The following is a 21273-nucleotide window of genomic DNA, read 5'->3' as shown; positions in this document are numbered from 1 at the left end:
TTGCAGCACAGTGCTCAAGAGCTGGGAGTATATGACATGCCCGCCCACGTCAGCGCCGACACGGCAATGTTGCAAGTGACCGTGGCCCAACTCGGCTCTGACCACCGCGGTTCGCACAGCCTCAGCTGCCATGAGAATCATCACTGCAGCTCCAGCTGCGCTGCTAGTGCCCCTCACGACTGGGCGTGCTTCTGCTCTGCAACCCAAATGCCACTCTGCAACCTGAATGCAATGAACTGTAGAGAACCCTGCTCTTGGTACCATAATGTCAATGACCGCTGGGATTAGGTGCCTGGCTGCTACTTGGTCTACCAACACCTGTTCATCCTTGACGCCCTTCCTGCCATGCCATTCCTTGTAGACACCAGCTCTGTGTTGTCTATTTCCTGCAGTGACTTGTATGAAATTTTTTTTGCCATCTTACCCATTATCCTGATGGCAGCGAATAATTACACCATCGCTAGACATGGCATTCATCATTGTGTCCTTGATCTTGGCCTGTAGTGGGACCTGCCGTCGACCTTCAGTGTTGCAGATGTCACTGACCCCATTATTAACGCATACTTCATTAGACACTATCACCTGCTCCCCGACATTGCTGGCCAGCACCTCATTGACAGCCACTCTGGGAGATCAACACAGTGCACCACCCATTTTGCTATTCTCTTCAATGTGAAGCAGGTCCATACACCAACCTCCTGGTGCAATTCCCTGCTCTCACATGCCCTCATGTGCCTCGAGAGGTTTGCCATTCAACTGTACACAACATCGGTACCATCTGCGGATCACCCGTCTTCTGCCGGGTGTGCCCCCTAGTATCACATAAACTGAAGATCATCAAGGCCAAGTTGGACAAGCTGCTCAGTGCGGGTGTACTGCTTCCTTTGAGGAGCCCTTGGCCTCCACTGACCAGAAACTCCCAACATTTGCACTTACGAAAGACATTGATCAGTGCTCCCCACATCAATTCTGGCAACTGTTGCTCAGCTCAGAATTTACAACTGACATACGTGAAGTCGTGGAATTGACAACTTCATCACCAACTACACCTGCGCCATTTGCTTCATCACTGGGCTACGAGACATTTAATACCACCCAGGGTCACGAGCCAGGACTTGCCCAACTCTTCCAGGATGCTGCCCCTGACCTCCACCTTCATGCTGTCCCTGACCTCCACCTTCAATGCACACTGGCTCCTGGCTTCAGTGTATCCACGTGCTCACCACGCCTCTTTCTACTCGCTGCCTTCAGGTAGGCCATATTGCCACATTTGACTAATTACACAACTTGGTGCACTCCGGTGTTTGCGCATCTGCTGTTCTGATAAAGCAGCACTTTGTGTGGCCAGGTATTCAGACACTCTGCAGGACATGGGCCCGCACATGCCAAGCATGTTAGCACGCCAAGATCAGCCGCCACATGCGCATGTCACGACTTCCCCAGATGTCAGACATTGCTTTGTCCACCTTCATGTGGACATCATTGGCCCCCTACCTTCATCTGATAGCTGCTGCTACCTTCTTACCATGGTGGGCAAGTTCACCTGCTAGCCTGAGGCAACGCCAATACCCAATGTTATCACTGCTACGGTAGAAGCTGCTTTCGCCGCATGAGAGTTGCCTGTTTTGGGCTTCCCACACCACATCACTGCAGACCACGGGCACTGATTTATGTTTGTCAGGGTATACGACCTGGGACAATTGGGAATTTTTTCATCTGGGAGAAAACCGGTAAAAACCCGGGAATTTTTTAGAATTCTGAGAATTTTTCATTCTTTTTAGTTTTGACTTGAATTTTTGTAATTTTGACTGGTAAGAACTAATACTCTAATAAAGGATATTACTGTATCCTGCTACTGCAGAATAATATAGCAGCAATAAAACATGAACTAAAGGGAAAAAAAAGAAAATAAAACTTAAGCAGCAAAGGAAATGTCCCATATACAACAACAAAATACAGTGCACATACAAGTGTCTGCCCGCAGCGAATTGTGTCAAAGGCTTTAGGAAGACTATGCAATGCTTCATCACAACAAATTGCCTCCGGTGAGCATGACATCGCAACTGTTTACATTAGATTTCTTTGAGCAGTTGTGAGCAAGCTCATGCTCATGCACAGCTGACTCGCGTATGAGTAGTACTTTCTCCCGCTTCTGGCTACAGTAGTGTGGCTGTCAGCTGGCATCAGCAGTAGCAGCAAGCAGCCAGATGCCACCGGAAAAATTATACTGGTGCGCGCTATCTGCCAGATTCACGCACGCGCGACAGGCCCGGATTTAGGGGTTGGGGGGAGGGGGGCAAACCGGGGTATCTCCCCTGGGCAGAAATTTCAGGGGGCGCCAAATTCATATTCTTGAAGGGGAAAAACCTGATTTAACAAAGCACCCAGCATCCAATGCACTTCGGTCCATCAATTATTCATATGAATTTGAAACACATCACTGTTGGTTTTTGAACACATTCTAAGGTGATTTCTCAATGAATCCTAAGTTGATTTTTGAATGTGTGCATGGTGTACCTGATGTCTCTGCCAGGGTAATCCCCATCATATCTAGAAATAAACTTTCCTGCAGACATAAGGGGACAGGGTACACAAGCTGAGCAGAATAAAGCCGAACAGGTGAATGCCGATCACTGTCTGTTAAAGTGGTTGACTGGGTTTGCGAATGATCAGCATTGCTATAATTACTAGTAAATTTCCTTTTACGCAAGGTGAACTATGTGCAAGAATGTACGATGAATTTCTTAAATCACAGAACGTTTAAATCTCATTCGAAAAAAATGGTTCAAATGGCTCTGAGCACTATGGGACGCAACTGCTGAGGTCATTAGTCCCCTAGAACTTAGAACTAGTTAAACCTAACTAACCTAAGGACATCACAAACATCCATGCCCGAGGCAGGATTCGAACCTGCGACCGTAGCGGTCTTGCGGTTCCAGACTGCAGCGCCTTTAACCGCACGGCCACTTCGGCCGGCTCTCATTCAAAAATCAACTGTTTGAGTACGACCATTTAGAAGATTTTCGAGCCCAGACAATCAGTTATTTATGTTATTGTTAGAAAATGTACTGGCACATTTATGTGATGTATCTTAAAGTGTAACACGCACAAAAAGATGACCATTATATGTCAAAGCGTAGCTTCTCTTGTAGCTTATTAATATTCGAGACCAATATTATATGCAAATGCTTTGCTTTCCTTGTAACAAGACTATTAATTTAAACCATTAACTTTTCCTATTTGTGTGTTCGTGTTACTTAACTGTGATATTGCTATTGACTGACTACATCACGTGTCCTATGTCTGAATATCCACTGTCATCGGCAGGGGAGACCACGTGACATGAGCTATGACTGGCTTACAAAAGTGCATCGCGATCTCGATTTCAATGCTTCAGAAAATAAAATGCGGTGTTTGGTGGAATTCGAATTTATACTTTTGTAGTATGAAAAGATGCAGTGTACATGTTGCTGCACATCAAAGATCTTTCCAAAAGCGCGCTTTTTTTCCCCTTTGAGTTTCGTTTGCTAAAGTGCCAGGAAATTCTATGGCAGTGTATAAAACAATAACCATTCAAAGAATTGATAAGTTTTACAGTTCTGAGGAAAAGTACACTGTCACTTAACACGAAGAAAAAGTATTTTCGCCCGGTAGAAAGTGTATTTTTAACTTGGAAATCCGGGAATTTTTTTTCCTTGTCCGTGTTTACTCCCTGATTGCCCTTTTTTGTACACTGACAGATCTGTGTGGAGCTGACCTGCACCTGGCACTGAGCTGCCACCCAGCTACCAACAGCATGGTGGAATGTCTGCATCGCACCTTGAAGGCCACCCTTGCAAGCCACAACAACAGGTGGACTGCTGTCCTGCTGCTGGTATATCACAGGCACCACGTAGCTCATGAGGCCAACCTTGAGATGTCAGCTGCCAATCTTTTTTACGACCAGCTGCTTGCCATCACAGGTGACTTCTTGGAGCTTGCCGACCTGTCTGTAGATGACGTCATTCCTGAGTTCATGACTGGCTTGCAGAACTGCATGGTTCGCTTTGTGACCCATGTCTCGCCCACGCCATGGCACAGGACTCTCATTCACAGTGATCTTGCGTCATGCACCCACATTATGCTGCACATAGGTGCTCACCAGCCCCCTCTCTGACTGCACTACTTTGTCCTCCACTGGGTGCTGAAATGGGACTCCCTAGACATCTGCATCTGCTGCACAGCACACTGACCAGCACTTCTGTTGATGGCTGAAGCCTGCCTCTGTGCAGGCCAAACCCACACATGCAACTTGAGTACCATATACACCAACAAACCGCAGACACAAATGATGATGCCAACATCACTGACTACACTGTGCCAAGTACTCCCATCATTATGGCCCACGAGATGCCTGCCCACAACACTACAGTCGAAAGTGCTCTGGAAAATGCACCATGCTACATTGGTGCTCCACTTGATGCTCCGACTATCGCCAACACTCGTGCACAGGATGCTCCTGTCCCTGCTTCTCTACCTCTCCCAGTGATATCCCCTCCACAGCCATCAACTGCTGGGCATGCTCCTGATACTGCATTGCAGCCCCCAACACTCCCAGTGCCATGCCCCTGACCTGCCGCCACCCATCCTGACACTTGGAGGCTCCAGTGCCTCATGCTCGCAGTGACTGGCACATGCACACTCAGCTGTAAAACAAGGGCACCCTGTCAACACCACTTCACAGCCACCCGGCAATACTGCTGCACCCTTGTCTTCGCAGTCCTGCACCAGCAGCCATACCCTCCACTTGTGAAAATCTACACATGCAGCACTGAACAAGGCTCAGACCATACCATGGTGGAGGTAACTAAGTAAGCTACGGCACATGCTGTAATGTCAGCTACCCTCACTTGTCTGCCTGTTCGGGTAAGCATAGCTCGTGATGTGCCTCCCACTCCCTCTCCTCCCAAGCTGTCCCAGCTTGTCATGCACAGTGTCATCACTGAGCAGCACATACAGAGGCAGATGGCAGGAGCACGCTTCTATGCATCATGCTACTGAAGTAGCTATATATTATCCAACAAGAACATTACGAAAAAAAGAGGGTGGAATTACAGTTTAAACAGGATGAAGATTTTATAAGTATTGTATTCATTATTTTGAATCAAATCACATAGCACTTATCAACCAATAAAAGCATTTCCATAGAATTATAAAGATCAAAAGTCCAACAGTAAATAGCTTTTTGAAAGAGTAAATATTTTTCCCTTATATTCTTCAAATCAATAGGTATTTGATACTACACACTTTCTAAAGCAGCATTTGATCTTGGTTGGGTTCAAGCTATCGCCATACCAAATTTCATCAAAAGTAGTTGAGTGGGTTGGTCGTGAAAACATAACAGAGAGAGTTACTTTCACATTTATTATATTAGTATGGATAAAATTTCCGATTCACGATATCCTTGTTTTCCATATCTATTATCTGATTTTGATGAAATAAATCGTATATGTTTCCCAAGCTATGCTCAAGTTAGTTGCGATAACCTGATGAAAATTCATCTAGTAGTTTTGGGGACGCATGTTCAGACAAGCAGATGCAGCAGTTTTACAGATTTGTTATTTGTATAGATATTTTTAGATAGTCCCAACATAAGCTTTTGGGTTTGTGTCATGAAGTCAAGAGGTTCTTGCGTAATTTTATCAAGAGTTGGGATGTCATGATGGCAATTAAGTGAAGTTGTATCACCAGCGTAGCAGGTAACAAGCAGTGGTATGCAATGGGGCAGGTCATTGATAGTTGCGATGAAATAGAAGGCGCCAAGGACAGATTCCTGTGAAACACCCATACCAATTTCTAATTGAGAAAACTGTCTTCTGTTGTTCAAGGAGGTAGAAATAACTACTAATGTAGATCTGTTTGCACCATAATACCTAATTTTGTTATAATATGTTAAAATGAATGCAGTTGAATGCTTTACTTAGATCACATAATACAAGCTAAACCATCTTCTTATTTTTGAAAGCTGTTAAAATTTGAACAACAATTCCCATAACAGTTGCAATGGTATTTCTGTCTGGCTGAAATCCATAGTGATTGTCACAAAGGAGGTCATGCTTTTCAACTTTTGAGATTTTGGGTGAATCTGGAAAAACTCTGGACTCTTAACATTTATGTTTTACTTATAAAGTGAATGTTCTTCTAACAACATAATTAAAGATCCAGTAAGAGTCCATAATTTTGGAATTTTTGGAACCAGTTTTACAGTCCTCATCAGCCATACTTTTACCCCAACGAAACAAAGGCCCTTCAAGACAGCTGGGGTCCAAGCAGGTTTCTCTCAATTGTTTCTGTGGTCTTAATTTTGTCTCAGAGTTCTCTGACTGATGTTACAAACTAGCTGTTCAATTCTCCTGAATGAAGCAGAGTTTTACATGCCTGGCTGGAAGAACTATTTTGTCTAATAACGGCTGCCTTACACTTATTTGGAGCACTTTCTGTGTATCTTTCTCATGCTGCTTTTTTGGTTTATATGAGCTTAGCTTTGTAATACTTTCTATTTTTAAGGTACACATTATAAACCAAACATATCTGCTCAGCTTCTTGATTATCCACACTTTTATGTATTCGATAAAAGTATGAGCATGTTTTCTCTAATTATTGCCAGCTCTTTTGTAGACCAGTTAATTTTCTATTTTTACATTTAACTGATGAGCTACCTTTTATTAATGGGAAACATAAATACCATAGGTCTTTGTATTTTTTAAAAATGTCATCAAAATCATTTTCAACTCCAGTTTTCCTGTTCGAATCTCACGTACAGAATCCCAATTTGCATTCTTTAACTTGTCAATAAATGACATAGTGTTTTACTGTCTCTGATCTCTTACCCATGTCGTATTAAATTCATTGGAATAAGTTGGTTGAATATAATAAAGCGTTGAAAGCAGTGGCACACAATCTGCAAAACTCCATTGACCAGGCTAGCTATGTACTCATGTCCGCATAAATTAACAATAATATTGTTGTGACATGTATCATTAAGAGTTGGACACACATTTGTGCAATGAAAGTTTAAGGTGGAGTCATGTTGCTTGGAATCTGCTGTTTCAATACTGAAATACCCACAGATAACAACCTTTGTTTTAAACTTAAAAATATCTCCTGTGATACTCGAGGATTTCTACTAGCCCTTGTCATTTTGCCTGTTTGATCTTGTCTCTCAAGGTTACCTATTCCTCTTCTGTTGCATTCCTTACTCCTGTTTCAGTTAGTCACTGCCTAATACTCTCTTTCAAATTCTCAAAAACATCTAGCAGTTTCCTTATTTTTGGAAATTTCCTCAGTTTTAATCTGCAGTTCATAACCAATAAATTGTAGTCAATGTCCACATCTGCCCCTATAAATGTTATGTATTATAAAAATATTAGCAATGATTAAATTGTCCTCATTACAAAATACTACCATGTGGCTTCCCCTTTCATTCCTCTTCCTCAGCCTATGTTCTCCTACTGTTGTTCCTTCTCATCGGTTTCTTACTATCAAATTCCGGTAACATTTTAGTCTCCCTTAACTATCTGAAAATTCATAATTCCATCAGTCTCTTCATCTGCAGTGCTATTAGACATAAGAGTTTGCAGATGTTGGCTTTGCGTCATCTTGGCAACTGCAATGTGTTCACTGTACTGTTGATAGTAGTTTACTCACATTCCTATCTTCATATTCATTGTTACTCCTGCATTACTCCCATATGATTTTATGTTGGTAACCCTGTAGTGACCTGAATAGAAGTCCTATTCTTCCTGTCACCACTCTTCATTAATTTCCTCTCCATACAGAATGAATCACCTACAACATGCACCAATAATACTGCTGAAATTGAAAGTGCTATTGATGCGGAGTTTTCACAGGATGGATTGGTAGTCAGGGGCTTGTATTGTTAACCAATAAACATATTGTGGTAATACTTAGGAAGGGTATTTTTTTATTTTTTTGCACAAACATTTTTTTATGGAACAATGTCTAGCAACATTAACAATTTAAGAGGAGGGTGAATTAGAATGGCAGCAGTGTTTATTGCAGGATTCTAGTGCAAGTCATTTATGAGATACATGAACTTGTACTTGTACAAGTACTTGAACTTGTACTGAACTTGTACAATACCTGTGGTAACACACCCTAAATAACAACAAAAGTGCATACACCAGTTATGTGGATTCTGAACAATAACAAGACAATTGACCATCACAGGCAGTGTTCAAAATGACCTCCAACAGCGGCAATACACACTTCCAGTCTGATAGGGAGTCTGCAGAGGAATGTGGAAGATGGTCTGTTAGGAGGCTGCAATACTTTTGTTCATTCGGTCAGTAAAAAACTGGTCTATGAGCTGGTGGTTCACTATTCCACACCACATGTTTACACTCTGTGGACGCTGACGTTCCACCTGTCGAAGCCAATGGGGACTGTCAACAGATCAGTAGTGCATGTTTCAGTGGTTTACCTTGCCATGCTTGGTAAATGTGACTTCATCACTAAACAAAATACATGATACATCTGGAGTATCCTGTCTTAATGTCCATGTACAGAAGTTAGCATTATTCTAATAATTGTTTCCATGCAGTTCTTGATGAAGAGAGATGTGATAGGGATGGAAACTACATCGATGTAACATGCGTAGGACACTTGCCTGACACATGCCACTGTCTCATGCAATTGCGCAGGAGCTAATGTGTGGGTCAACTACAAAAGCAGCAAGAACATTAATTCCCCCCTCTTCTGTCATCACTTTTTTCTTCTGTTATATGTCTACATGTTACCCTACCACTTTCATGTGACTTGTTTCAGGGTTGATAAATAATTGCTGAGATGGCTGACATCTATAGGGATATCTAGATTACACAGTAAGTGAATGAACGGCATTCTTCCTATAATCTCCATACACCATGAGCATGTGGGCTTTTTGTGCATTGGTAAATCCCATTTTCAGCTCATGACCTACAACTTGGACTGTCACACACTGACTGACTAGCAGTTGCAATGCGCTCAAGCAACACACAAGCACAAAGTAAGCAAACATAACAACACCGTTTCTAGCAACTACGTAGGTTGCATGGCACCAGCAAGGGTTGGTGTGGAAACTTTTCAAAATATGGTATCTTATAAACATATCACACTAGAATCCTGCAACAAACACCATTGACATTCTAATTTACCCTGCTTTTAGCGTGTTAACATCAATAGACAGTGTTCCATTTAAAAGTGCATGTTTGCACAAAAAATGCACTAAATATTATTGCAATCTGTTTACTGCCTAACAATACAAGCCTCAAACTACCACTCCAGTCTCTGAGAACCACACATCAATAGCATTTTCCATTTCTGCAATGTACGTAGTACAAGTTTTAGGTGATGCACCCTATGTAACTTCAACCTATCTATTTCTTCTTTTTTTCAGTTCCTTAACCTTCTTACCCAATATTTTCTAATGTGTAGAGTGCCAGTTTTGTTTCCCCTAATGACACCATTTTCCTGAGTAGTCCCTGCCTGGAGATCCAAATGGGAGATTAGTTCATGTCTAGAGTATTTTACCTAAGAGGATGCCTCCACCATTAAGGCATGAAATAGAACTGCTTGTCTTCAGATATAAAGGCTGTCATTTGTCATTGCTTTCAGCCATTTGCAGTAGCAGCAAAGCAAGTCCATGTTGGTTGATGTTATAAGGCCAGATCAGTCAATCACCCAGACTCCTGCCTCTGCAACTACTGACAAAGTTGCTGCCCCTCTTCAGGAACCACATGTTTCCCTGGCCTCTTCACAGATCTCTCTCCAATGTTTTTCCACCCGTTTCCACCAATGTGCATGGTTCACGGGGTTGCAGTCAGAAGTAATTCCAGTAATTAATGAAGTAAGCAGATCTAGTGTTAGTTGTAATTTGTATATTTGATGGAAGTAATCTGCAATGGACATGCGTACCAGTGTATAATTTGACTCCTTCCACATCCCTGAAGGCTCTCCTTCATGATGGAAATCATGGAACACATTGTATAAATAAATGAATATATAAAACATACCAGGATTTGGATCACATAGTGTCATTGTCTGAAGATCCCATCTTGAAGCATCTAGAAATATTCCATGCACGAGGACTCCATCACTTGGTCTTTTTAGTCCTTCATACATTTCTGGAACCTAGAACATAAAATACTCTTCTGAGAAATGTTGTCTTGCATACAGAAAATCTTAGCTTCTGTTTGTCTTGGATAAGTGTTTTCAATTCTTGGTGTTACCCCCATTTAATACCCATTTAATAATGACAAGCTGCTCTCTTCATAAATTATTACTTTTTGTGTGACTGTGGATAGTATTTTTTCTGACAACTTAATGGGCTACCTTACAATGCATAATTTTCTAACCACCAGCAGAAACAATGAAATACAGAAGAGGAAACATAGTATTGATATATGACTGAACTCAACACTGATATCTTCCTATCTCTAACAAAATATTATCACAAACATATTGATCAGATTGCATCATCACATACAGTTACCTAATGTCCAGTAAACAGACATTAACATTGTTGTTCCTAACATTGCTGGACTAGTTTCATTAGGAAACACTTGTTTCTGCTCTAGAAACAAATATTCTTAAATATGGGACTTCATAACATATGTATGTAAATGCACTGAGCAAACGTTCTTCAATAATCAGATGGAACTACAGTTAACAATACACAAACTGATGTAATTAATAGTTGGTGCAGATGAATCACTCCAATGTCAGTTGCAACTCATATGACTACATTATAACTCTGACATTACAGCTTGTTACTAGATGTTGAAACAGGATCAATTGAGCAGACGTGAAACAATTACATCAGACACATAAAACACAGAAGAACCTAGTTCCAAAAGCTTTAAAGATTGTAAAGGGAGAAAAAGCAGGAAAATAAATTACATATAGATATAGAACAGAAAAAAGTCATGAGACAAAGAAACCTAATGTGCAGGAAAGAACCTGTAAGTAAAACTAATATTTAATAATGTAATAGGCATGAAGATCGAGCAGAAACAAAAGAATGTTTGTGCTTAGGTCTTGTGCACTTGTTTTGTGAAAGTTGGTCAGTCTGATGATTGACCCAAGGAAACTTGCAGTGCCATCCTACAGATTGTTTCAGTTCTGTTCAGATTCCTTATTTTCAATTCCACACCAAATGGTGTTATTTAACCTTCTCCATACGGAGAAGACAACATTTAACCATCATGTACCATGTTGACCAAAACTAACTGAAAGCCCACTCTGAACCTTCATTCTCATAAATCTATCCACTTGTAACCCAGCCCCACTTGCATGAAACCACTTGTTGAAAACGTTCGTGGAATACCTACTCTCCAACACTACATTACCTTTCTAGTTTAATTCCTCCTTAATGACACTTACTTCTCAAATGGATGAAATAGGAGGCAAAAGCAGTCTAAAAATTTTGGACATTTTAAAACTGTTGTGTAAACATTAAGAAACAAAAAGAGATTTCATTGTTAAATCCAAAGGAAAGAGCATGTAGATGGAAAGATTACATTAAGGACTTATATGAGGGAGCAAAACTGTCTGCTAATGTTATAGAAGAAGAAATGTTTATCTATTTGCCAGGTGTAGGAGATTTAGTATTAGTGTGACAGAGATTTGGAGTACTGGCTGTCAAACAATCAGATGGGATAGATGATATTCGTCTGGAATTTCTTAAATCATTGAGGGAAGTGACAATCATGATTATTACTGTAGAATCAATGGGAGTGGAGACATACTATTGGAATTTTGGAAGAAAATTATCCATGTAATCCCTAAATAGTAAAGGCAGATAAATGCAAGAAATATTGTACAATCAGCTTGACAACTCAAGCATACAATATTATTGTGTACATTTTATTTGCAGCTTTTAGAGTTAATGTTGAGAGCCTGGGAGATTGTGCTTTAAATTCTATTATGGACTCTATTATTTTCAGACTCACCACGAATCCTGTTCCAAATTGTGGACACTGTTTCATGACTCTTTTCCCTGGTATTCCCTTATAAATCCTATATCCTTGTGATTCTATCGGCTCCTGATCAGTATTTCTCATTTCTTGAAGTCCGGTTATGAGAATCCCCTTGCGATCCATTTCATCCGTCAGAATTTTGAGTTTGCCTGGTTGTATGAGGGAATTTATATTGTGTGTTGCAATGTAGTTTATTTGTCCTGTCTTGAGTTTTGGTCGTCTGTCTGTTTTGGGTGTTTTCAGATGCTCCGACTCATCATCCAAGTTATCTTTCAGGTGACTGCCCACCGTATCCGAGTGCAGTCTTCCTTGGTTATTGCCAAGCGCTCAAGACAGGACAAATAAACTACATTGCAACACACAATATAAATTCCCTCATACAACCAGGCAAACTCAAAATTCTGACGGATGAAATGGATCGCAAGGGGATTCTCATAACCGGACTTCAAGAAATGAGAAATACTGATCAGGAGCCGATAGAATCACAAGGATATAGGATTTATAAGGGAATACCAGGGAAAAGAGTCATGAAACAGTGTCCACAATTTGGAACAGGATTCGTGGTGAGTCTGAAAATAATAGAGTCCATAATAGAATTTAAAGCACAATCTCCCAGGCTCTCAACATTAACTCTAAAAGCTGTAAATAAAATGTACACAATAATAAATGCCCATGCCCCGACAAATGATAAAAATAATAAAAAAGAACACAGAGAAGAGGTAGAAAAATTCTGGGAGCTCTTAGATCAAACGAAGAATAACATTAATAAAAATCACATCAAAATTTTAATTGGAGACTTCGATGCCCAGTTAGGAAGGGAAAAGAGATATAGAGACATACACTCCTGGAAATTGAAATAAGAACACCGTGAATTCATTGTCCCAGGAAGGGGAAACTTTATTGACACATTCCTGGGGTCAGATACATCACATGATCACACTGACAGAACCACAGGCACATAGACACAGGCAACAGAGCATGCACAATGTCGGCACTAGTACAGTGTATATCCACCTTTCGCAGCAATGCAGGCTGCTATTCTATCATGGAGACGATCGTAGAGATGCTGGATGTAGTCCTGTGGAATGGCTTGCCATGCCATTTCCACCTGGCGCCTCAGTTGGACCAGCGTTCGTGCTGGACGTGCAGACCGCGTGAGACGACGCTTCATCCAGTCCCAAACATGCTCAATGGGGGACAGATCCGGAGATCTTGCTGGCCAGGGTAGTTGACTTACACCTTCTAGAGCACGTTGGGTGGCACAGGATACATGCGGACGTGCATTGTCCTGTTGGAACAGCAAGTTCCCTTGCCGGTCTAGGAATGGTAGAACGATGGGTTCGATGACGGTTTGGATGTACCGTGCACTATTCAGTGTCCCCTCGACGATCACCAGTGGTGTACGGCCAGTGTAGGAGATCGCTCCCCACACCATGATGCCGGGTGTTGGCCCTGTGTGCCTCGGTCGTATGCAGTCCTGATTGTGGCGCTCACCTGCACGGCGCCAAACACGCATACGACCATCATTGGCACCAAGGCAGAAGCGACTCTCATCGCTGAAGACGACACGTCTCCATTCGTCCCTCCATTCACGCCTGTTGCGACACCACTGGAGGCGGGCTGCACGATGTTGGGGCGTGAGCGGAAGTCGGCCTAACGGTGTGCGGGACCGTAGCCCAGCTTCATGGAGACGGTTGCGAATGGTCCTCGCCGATACCCCAGGAGCAACAGTGTCCCTAATTTGCTGGGAAGTGGCGGTGCGGTCCCCTACGGCACTGCGTAGGATCCAACGGTCTTGGCGTGCATCCGTGCGTCGCTGCGGTCCGGTCCCAGGTCGACGGGCACGTGCACCTTCCGCCGACCACTGGCGACAACATTGATGTACTGTGGAGACCTCACGACCCACGTGTTGAGCAATTCGGCGGTACGTCCACCTGGCCTCCCGCATGCCCACTACACGCCCTCGCTCAAAGTCCGTCAACTGCACATACGGTTCACGTCCACGCTGTCGCGACATGCTACCAGTGTTAAAGACTGCGATGGAGCTCCGTATGCCACGGCAAACTGGCTGACACTGACGGCGGCGGTGCACAAATGCTGCGCAGCTAGCGCCATTCGGCGGCCAACACCGCGGTTCCTGGTGTGTCCGCTGTGCCGTGCGTGTGATCATTGCTTGTACAGCCCTCTCGCAGTGTCCGGAGCAAGTATGGTGGGTCTGACACACCGGTGTCAATGTGTTCTTTTTTCCATTTCCAGGAGTGTAATAGGGAAATGGACAGCACAAACAAGAACAAACAAAAATGGCATAAGACTAGTGGAATTTTGCAGAAACCATGACATGATCTCAAAGTCGACGTATTTTAAGAGAAGACCAAGTAAACTAAAAACTTGGAAACATCCAGACTGGAAAAAAGGAGAATGGCAACTGGACCATGTCTGCATGGATAAGAATTACCACAAGGAAATTTACAATGTGAAAGTACTGAGAGGGACAGATACCGGATCAGATCATTACATGATAAAAATTAAAATTAAATTAACCCCATTAGCAAAGAAAAAATCCCACCAGAAGAAGAAGAGAACCTATGACCCTCATAAACTGATACAAAATGAGGATTATGAAGCACAAACCAGGGATGTAAAAATAACAGATGATCTGGAAGAAATAATTCCCAAATTGAAACAAATAGCTGAACAAGTTGCCCCTATAAATCCAAGGAAAAAACACCAGTGGTGGAATGATGAATGTGATGAAGCCGTGTTGGATCGACACCAAGCCTGGTTAAGGCATCAAAATGAAAAAAACAGAAAAATCATATTTGGAACTCACAAAACAAAGGAAGACAACACAAAATATAATAAGGAGAGTTAAACGTCAGTACCAAAAAGATATACTTCTAATGATAGAAACAAATAGTGAAAAAACAAACTCAAGAGACTATTACAAAATATTTGGCAGACAATTACAAAGATATGATCCTCCAACATTAATGTTAAAAGATAAAGATAATAACCTAGCCCATAGCAATAGTAAAAATACAGAAATTCTAGCAGAAACATTTAACAAGTTACTAAATTGTGAAGATCCCCCAGAACTTCTTCAGATAAACACAGAAACCCCAATTAAAACACCAGCATAAAATATAAATCCACCTAAAATTAATGAGGTCTACAGAGCTTTGAAAGAACTCAAAAACTACAAAGCAAGTGGAGAAGATCAAACGTTTGCTGAACTTTGGAAATATGCAGCAGAACCAGTAAAGATAGCATTACACCAATGCATAGTAAAAATCTGGAATGAAGAGAAATTACCAGAAAATTGGACTACTGCTATAATACATCCATTACATAAGAAAGGAGAAAAATCAAATCCAGACAGCTATAGAGGAATTTCCCTTTTGGACTGCACGTATAAGATCATGTCAAGAATACTATACAACCGCTGTAAAGATCAACTAGAACTGGAACTGGGAGAATATCAAAGAGGATTTAGATCCTGGAGAAGCTGCCCAGAACAGATAATCACCTTGAAGTTAGTTATGGATGTCTACAAAAGAAGGCAAAAACAACTAGTCATAACCTTTGTAGATTTCAAAAAGGCATATGATTGCATCCATAGATCTTCAATGATGAAAATATTAAGGAATTTTGGACTTCATCCTAAATTAATAAAAATGATACAGTTAACCTTAACAAACACCAAATCCAAAGTAAAATTTAGAGGAGAAATATCTGAACCATTTACGATTAAAACAGGGTTGAGACAGGGAGATTGTTTATCACCATTGCTATTCAATTGTGCTCTTGAATATGTAATGAGAGAATGGTACAAGGAAAATCCTATGAATATTAAAATTGGAACTAAGAAAGATAAAATAAACCTAAATTGCTTGGGATTTGCTGATGACCTAGCATTACTAGCTAATAATATTCAGGAAGCCACGAAACAAATAACAAGCTTACAAAATATAGCACAAAAATTAGGACTCCAGATATCATTTGAAAAGACTGAAATAATGGTAACGGATCCACTTGTAATAGATCACATCACAGTGAACAATAGGGAAATTAAAATAGTGAAACAATTTAAATACCTGGGTGAAATTATAACACATAAATTGGACGAGAAACCTGCATGGCGAGCAAGAACTAATAAAATGATAAAAGCTCAAAAACTAACATGGTCTACGTACAATAAAAAATGTCTATCAATTAAAACAAAATTAAAACATTACAAGACGGTGGTTCAACCAGAGGTTACATACGGAAGTGAAACTCTTTTTAAAGTCACCCAGAAAAACAGAATTGACAAAATTTTAAAAGTAGAGAGAAGAATTGCTAGAACATGCATAAATAAGAAATATCAAAAAGCTGGGCAATGGCGGATAGTTCCAAATGAAGTGGTATACAGAGAACTGGAGCCCATCACCGATACTATACGAAAGAAAAGGATCTCTTTTTGTGGTCACATTCTGAGGACACCAGAAACCAGATTATCAAGGAAAATTATTGAGAAACTCTGGAATTTGAAACAACAAGGAGGATGGCTTAAGGAAATAAGAGAGGATATGGAAGAACTGGAAATAACTCTGGATGATTTGCAGAACAAAACGCCAAATTTAAAGAAGTTGAGGGACACAGAAATAAGATTTAAACCAAAACTTGACAAACGACATACAATGAAAAGGGTATTTACAGATGAGGAACGACGAAAAGCATCGGAAAGAATGAAGAGATACTGGGCCACTCGGAAGGGGAAAATACCAAAGAAGAGGACCACAAATGATTGACTGAAGTGGTCCAATGAGGCCGTAAAAGCAGAAGAAAAAGAAAATATATATATATGTCTGCTTGTGTCTGTATGTGTGGATGGATATGTGTGTGTGTGTGTGCGCGAGTGTATACCTGTCCTTTTTTCCCCCTAAGGTAAGTCTTTCCGCTCCCGGGATTGGAATGACTCCTTATCCTCACCCTTAAAACCCACTTCCTTCCGTCTTTCCCTCTCCTTCCCTCTTTCCTGATGAGGCAACAGTTTGTTGTGAAAGCTTGAATTTTGTGTGTATGTTTGTGTTTGTTTGTGTGTCTATCGACCTGCCAGCGCTTTCGTTCGGTAAGTCACCTCATCTTTGTTTTTTTATATATATATAGACACACACACACACACACACACACACACACACACACACACACACACACACTCTCTCTCTCTCTCTCTCTCTCTCTCTCTTTAGGTAGGGACAGATGAGTAATATACAAGAACCAAAAGGAAACAACAAAAATTAAAGCTCAAGAGAGAAGTGCATGGATTGAAAAGGGCATTTGGCAGGAATGCAGTCTTTCTTCTCCATTGTTCAATCTGTATATCAGAAAGAAAAGGTTAAGGAATGGGTTTAAAATTCAGTGTGAAAGGATATCTGTGACAAGCAGGCTAGCACACACAAATGGAGCATTCTGCACTAGTTTTAATCACAGGCCTACATTTGATAAAGAAATTTCTGAAAACATATGTATGTGAGAATGTAGTCTGGAGCATAGTGTTGTATGGAAGGGAATCATAAACCATGGGAAACCATAAAAGAAGAGAAATGAAGTGTTTGGCAAGATGTTGTGTTGCTGGAGAGTGCTGAAAATTAAGCGGACTGATGAGAAGTGTGCAGGGTAAGAGGTAGTAGGGTGAATTGGCAACCCATTAGGGAATAACTTTTATTGTACTAAAAGGAACAAAAGAGGGAAAAAATGTAAGGGAAGGCAGAGACTGAAATATATACAACAAATACTTGAAGATATTAGATGTAATTAACACTCAGATGTGATAAGATTGGTGCAGGAGAGCAAATGGCAATGGGCTGCTGCAGACCAACCAGAAGACTGACTGGGAATGTGGGATGGGGAAGGGGGAGATATTGGTGTTGGAAGACAATATACTCATCCGAAAAAAATAAAACAGATGTTTGGCCACTCTGAAAGACAAACCTATTTGTAGTCCACTTAGAGAAGTCCTTCTAGATGATTCATACCTCAGTCCAGTAGTGACCCTCTCCCACTCACATTCAAAACCCTTATCTGGTTCAGTTCCGTTGATGACAGATTCATCACTGACACCAGGGTCAAGGAACTCTCCATTCTTTCACATCCTAAACACATTCTCCCCAGTATCTCCACTTTGATAGCTACCAACCACAACATTTCTCTTACACAGTCTTGTGGCACACACTTAGCACATCTGAAGTGATGAGCAATTCCTCTCCTCATATGCAGGCAGACTTGTCACGGATGAAGTACTAAAGCAAATTCTTCAAACAATTTCCTCCCATACTACTAATACTCCACATACCCCCTCTAAATAGTGCTAAGGAACATCCCTGTAATGTGTGAACATCACTTCGGATTGAAACTTTGCCTTCCACATCTTTAACTGTTTTCCTTTGTGGCATGACATGAGGAATATTCTTACAAAAATTTGTTTTACACCATCCAGAGTGATATTCCATTGTATGAACTGTAGCTCTACATCCTTGGCAGTTTCTGCTTTCAGTTTCTTCCATAATGCTCATATCCATGTGAAAAGACCGTGTGTAAGACTTTTATAAGCATCTTCCCAGTAAATCCTATTTAGGTCCTGTCATCAGGACCACCTGTGAACATCATATCAACATCATTAATATTGTTGCCAGGCTTTTTGTTTAGTCCAACCAGATACCTACCCATTTCAATGATTGCCATCATGTTGTGGTCTAGGACAAAGTTGACCACACATTTTGGACAACTTCAAGAGCTGCTGATGCATCATGTGAGATGACATGCCTTTAAAGTGAGAATATTTGGAGAAGCAGCCACTTCGCAGAGAACTAGAACTACTGAGGTGCTGCACATACGAGTATGTAAGCTGACCATATAATGGGCTGATTGTACTGGAGTTAATGTCTCAGCACAGGTGTGATGTGTATATTAACACACCTTAAAGTTTAATTGGCACACATGTGACAGCATGTGCTACCTGATATGTTCCAAAATGCCACACATAAGACTGGAATTCTTTTGGGGCTCATACCTTGGGTTCTGTTGGTGACAGGAAGGTATGTGCTACCTGATATGTTCCAAAATGCCACACATAAGACTGGAATTCTTTTGGGTCTCTTACTTTGGGTTCTGTTGGTGATAGGAAGGTATGATCGAATGTTTTGGATAGCCCTTCAACCAGCAGCCATTTGTGTACCCACCAGAAGGATTGTCTTAGTGTCACTATCCTACAGTACATGGTAAAATTATGAATATTAGCCACTTTCTCCTGCTTACACAAATGGGGCAAATCATGTGGTTTGTTTTGCATTTGATGTGGTCTATGATGGGCCTTAATTAGTTAATGGGAAGTTTTTACCATTTTTTTGTACCAAAACCAAGACATGGATTCCAAGATGGCTATGCAAAGCATATGACTGAAATTTTTAGTATATGTCTCGAACAACCTCAAAAGTTTTCTTGATATCTTTATCCATTTCCAAGATGCAGAGGTTCAGAGTTACCTTTCTTGTACTCGTAAAACCCAGTGTGAGTCAAGAAAGTTCATAAGTTCATAAAGTGATACAGGAGGGAGAAATATGCTGTGAAGTGCCTCCGTTAGCGTGCATGCAAAATTCTTGTTCGTTTAAAATACCATCTGAGTTGTAAAATTAGTTTCAGATTATTTCAGTTTCAAATAAGTAAACTATCAAAATTTTTTGATCCATAAAATTCATTTCATATAAGTGACATGCCCTGGTGTGGCAGAGAAAAAAATGGAACCAATGGAAAAATGCTGCTATTGGAGCACAAAAAAGTCAAATATGCTCCTGTTTAAAAGAATCTAACTGACAAGGGGGGTAACAGCTGTCTTACTCTATCTTCCTCTGCTCCTTTACAAATTTTCCCAAACATTTTGACAAGCGAACATATTAGCACTTTTTTATGCTGAGAGAGAAGGAGACAGTGGCAGCTCGGAAAGAGATAGAAAAGCAATAAATACAGGAAGACAATGGACAGTAGTTGTGGTAGAGAAAGATGTAAGGAGACAATGGTAGTGGAACATTTCTGACAGTGACAGAATAGTGCTAGAAAAACAGTGAAGGAGGTAGTGCCAGTGGGAGAAGAATAAAGAGACAATGACAGTGGAAGTGGATGGGAACCAGTGATAATAAGGGACATTCTTTGTCAGTGACAATGAGGAAGAGAGAGAGAGGTAATGACTGAGACAAGAGACAGCACTAGTGGGAAGGAATGAATGAGATAGTAACAGTAAGAGAGAGCAAGAGGGAGATAATAACAGTGAGAGGAGATAGTAATAGTAGGCCAGAACAAAGGAGACTTTGGCTGTGAGATAATGTCAGAAAGACACAAAGAGATAATGACAATGTGGGTGTGGAAGGGTATGACTGATCGGTAGCGATAGGCTAGTGGCTGTGAACGAGTTACAGTTCAGTTAGGGGACCTTGTGGGAGGGAGGGGGGAGTCACACGTTAAAACAGGCATGATTATCTTTGCATGCCAACATTTTTAGGAAAGTTGTAAAGGTGCTGAGGAAGGTAGAATGAGGCAGATGGTACCCCGCTTTTCAGTGTTTCTTTTAAACAGGAGCATATACACCTTTTCGTACTGTGGGAGGAGCATTTTTGCACTGGTTTTTATTTGCTGCAAAAACAAATATGAGATTTAGTAAATAAACTAAATCCTTAATTAAAATGTACATCTTAATTAACACCAAAACTTTGCTGTCCATCCAAAGTGAGCAACTGCAACTAGTACAGGGATTTAATATCTTCCTTGTAGTTAATATGAGTCGAGGGGCATGAAAGGAAAGCAGTGGTTGGGAAGGGAGTGAGACAGGGTTGTAGCCTCTCCCCGATGTTATTCAATCTCTATATTGAGCAAGCAGTAAAGGAAACAAAAGAAAAATTCGGAGTAGGTATTAAAATCCATGGAGAAGAAATAAAAACTTTGAGGTTCGCCAATGACATTGTAATTCTGTCAGAGACAGCAAAGGACTTGGAAGAGCAGTTGAACGGAATGCAGTGTCTTGAAAGGAGGATATAAGATGAACATCAACAAAAGCAAAACAAGGATTATGGAATGTAGTCGAATTAAGTCGGGTGATGCTGAGGGAATTAGATTAGGAAATGAGACATTTAAAGTAGTAAAGGAGTTTTGCTATTTGGGGAGCAAAATAACTGATGATGGTCGAAGTAGAGAGGATATAAAATGTAGACTGGCAATGGCAAGGAAA

General features: G+C 41.0%; 1 protein-coding gene across 1 annotated transcript in view; it reads right to left on the bottom strand.

Annotated features, from left to right (window-relative positions):
- LOC124795954 (dynein axonemal heavy chain 6) overlaps positions 1-21273 on the bottom strand; it is a 1096896-nt gene that overhangs the window by 18834 nt on the left and 1056789 nt on the right. Inside the window, exon 68 of the mRNA XM_047260034.1 lies at positions 10053-10170. Coding sequence (XP_047115990.1) covers positions 10053-10170 — 118 coding nt within the window. The remainder of the gene's footprint in view (positions 1-10052; positions 10171-21273) is intronic.

The sequence above is a fragment of the Schistocerca piceifrons genome, chromosome 4 (assembly GCF_021461385.2).
Source record: "Schistocerca piceifrons isolate TAMUIC-IGC-003096 chromosome 4, iqSchPice1.1, whole genome shotgun sequence".
In the NCBI taxonomy this organism is placed as follows: Eukaryota; Metazoa; Arthropoda; class Insecta; order Orthoptera; family Acrididae; genus Schistocerca; species Schistocerca piceifrons.
The sequence above is the reverse complement of the archived record's forward strand: the minus strand, read 5'-3'. Positions and strand labels throughout refer to the sequence as shown.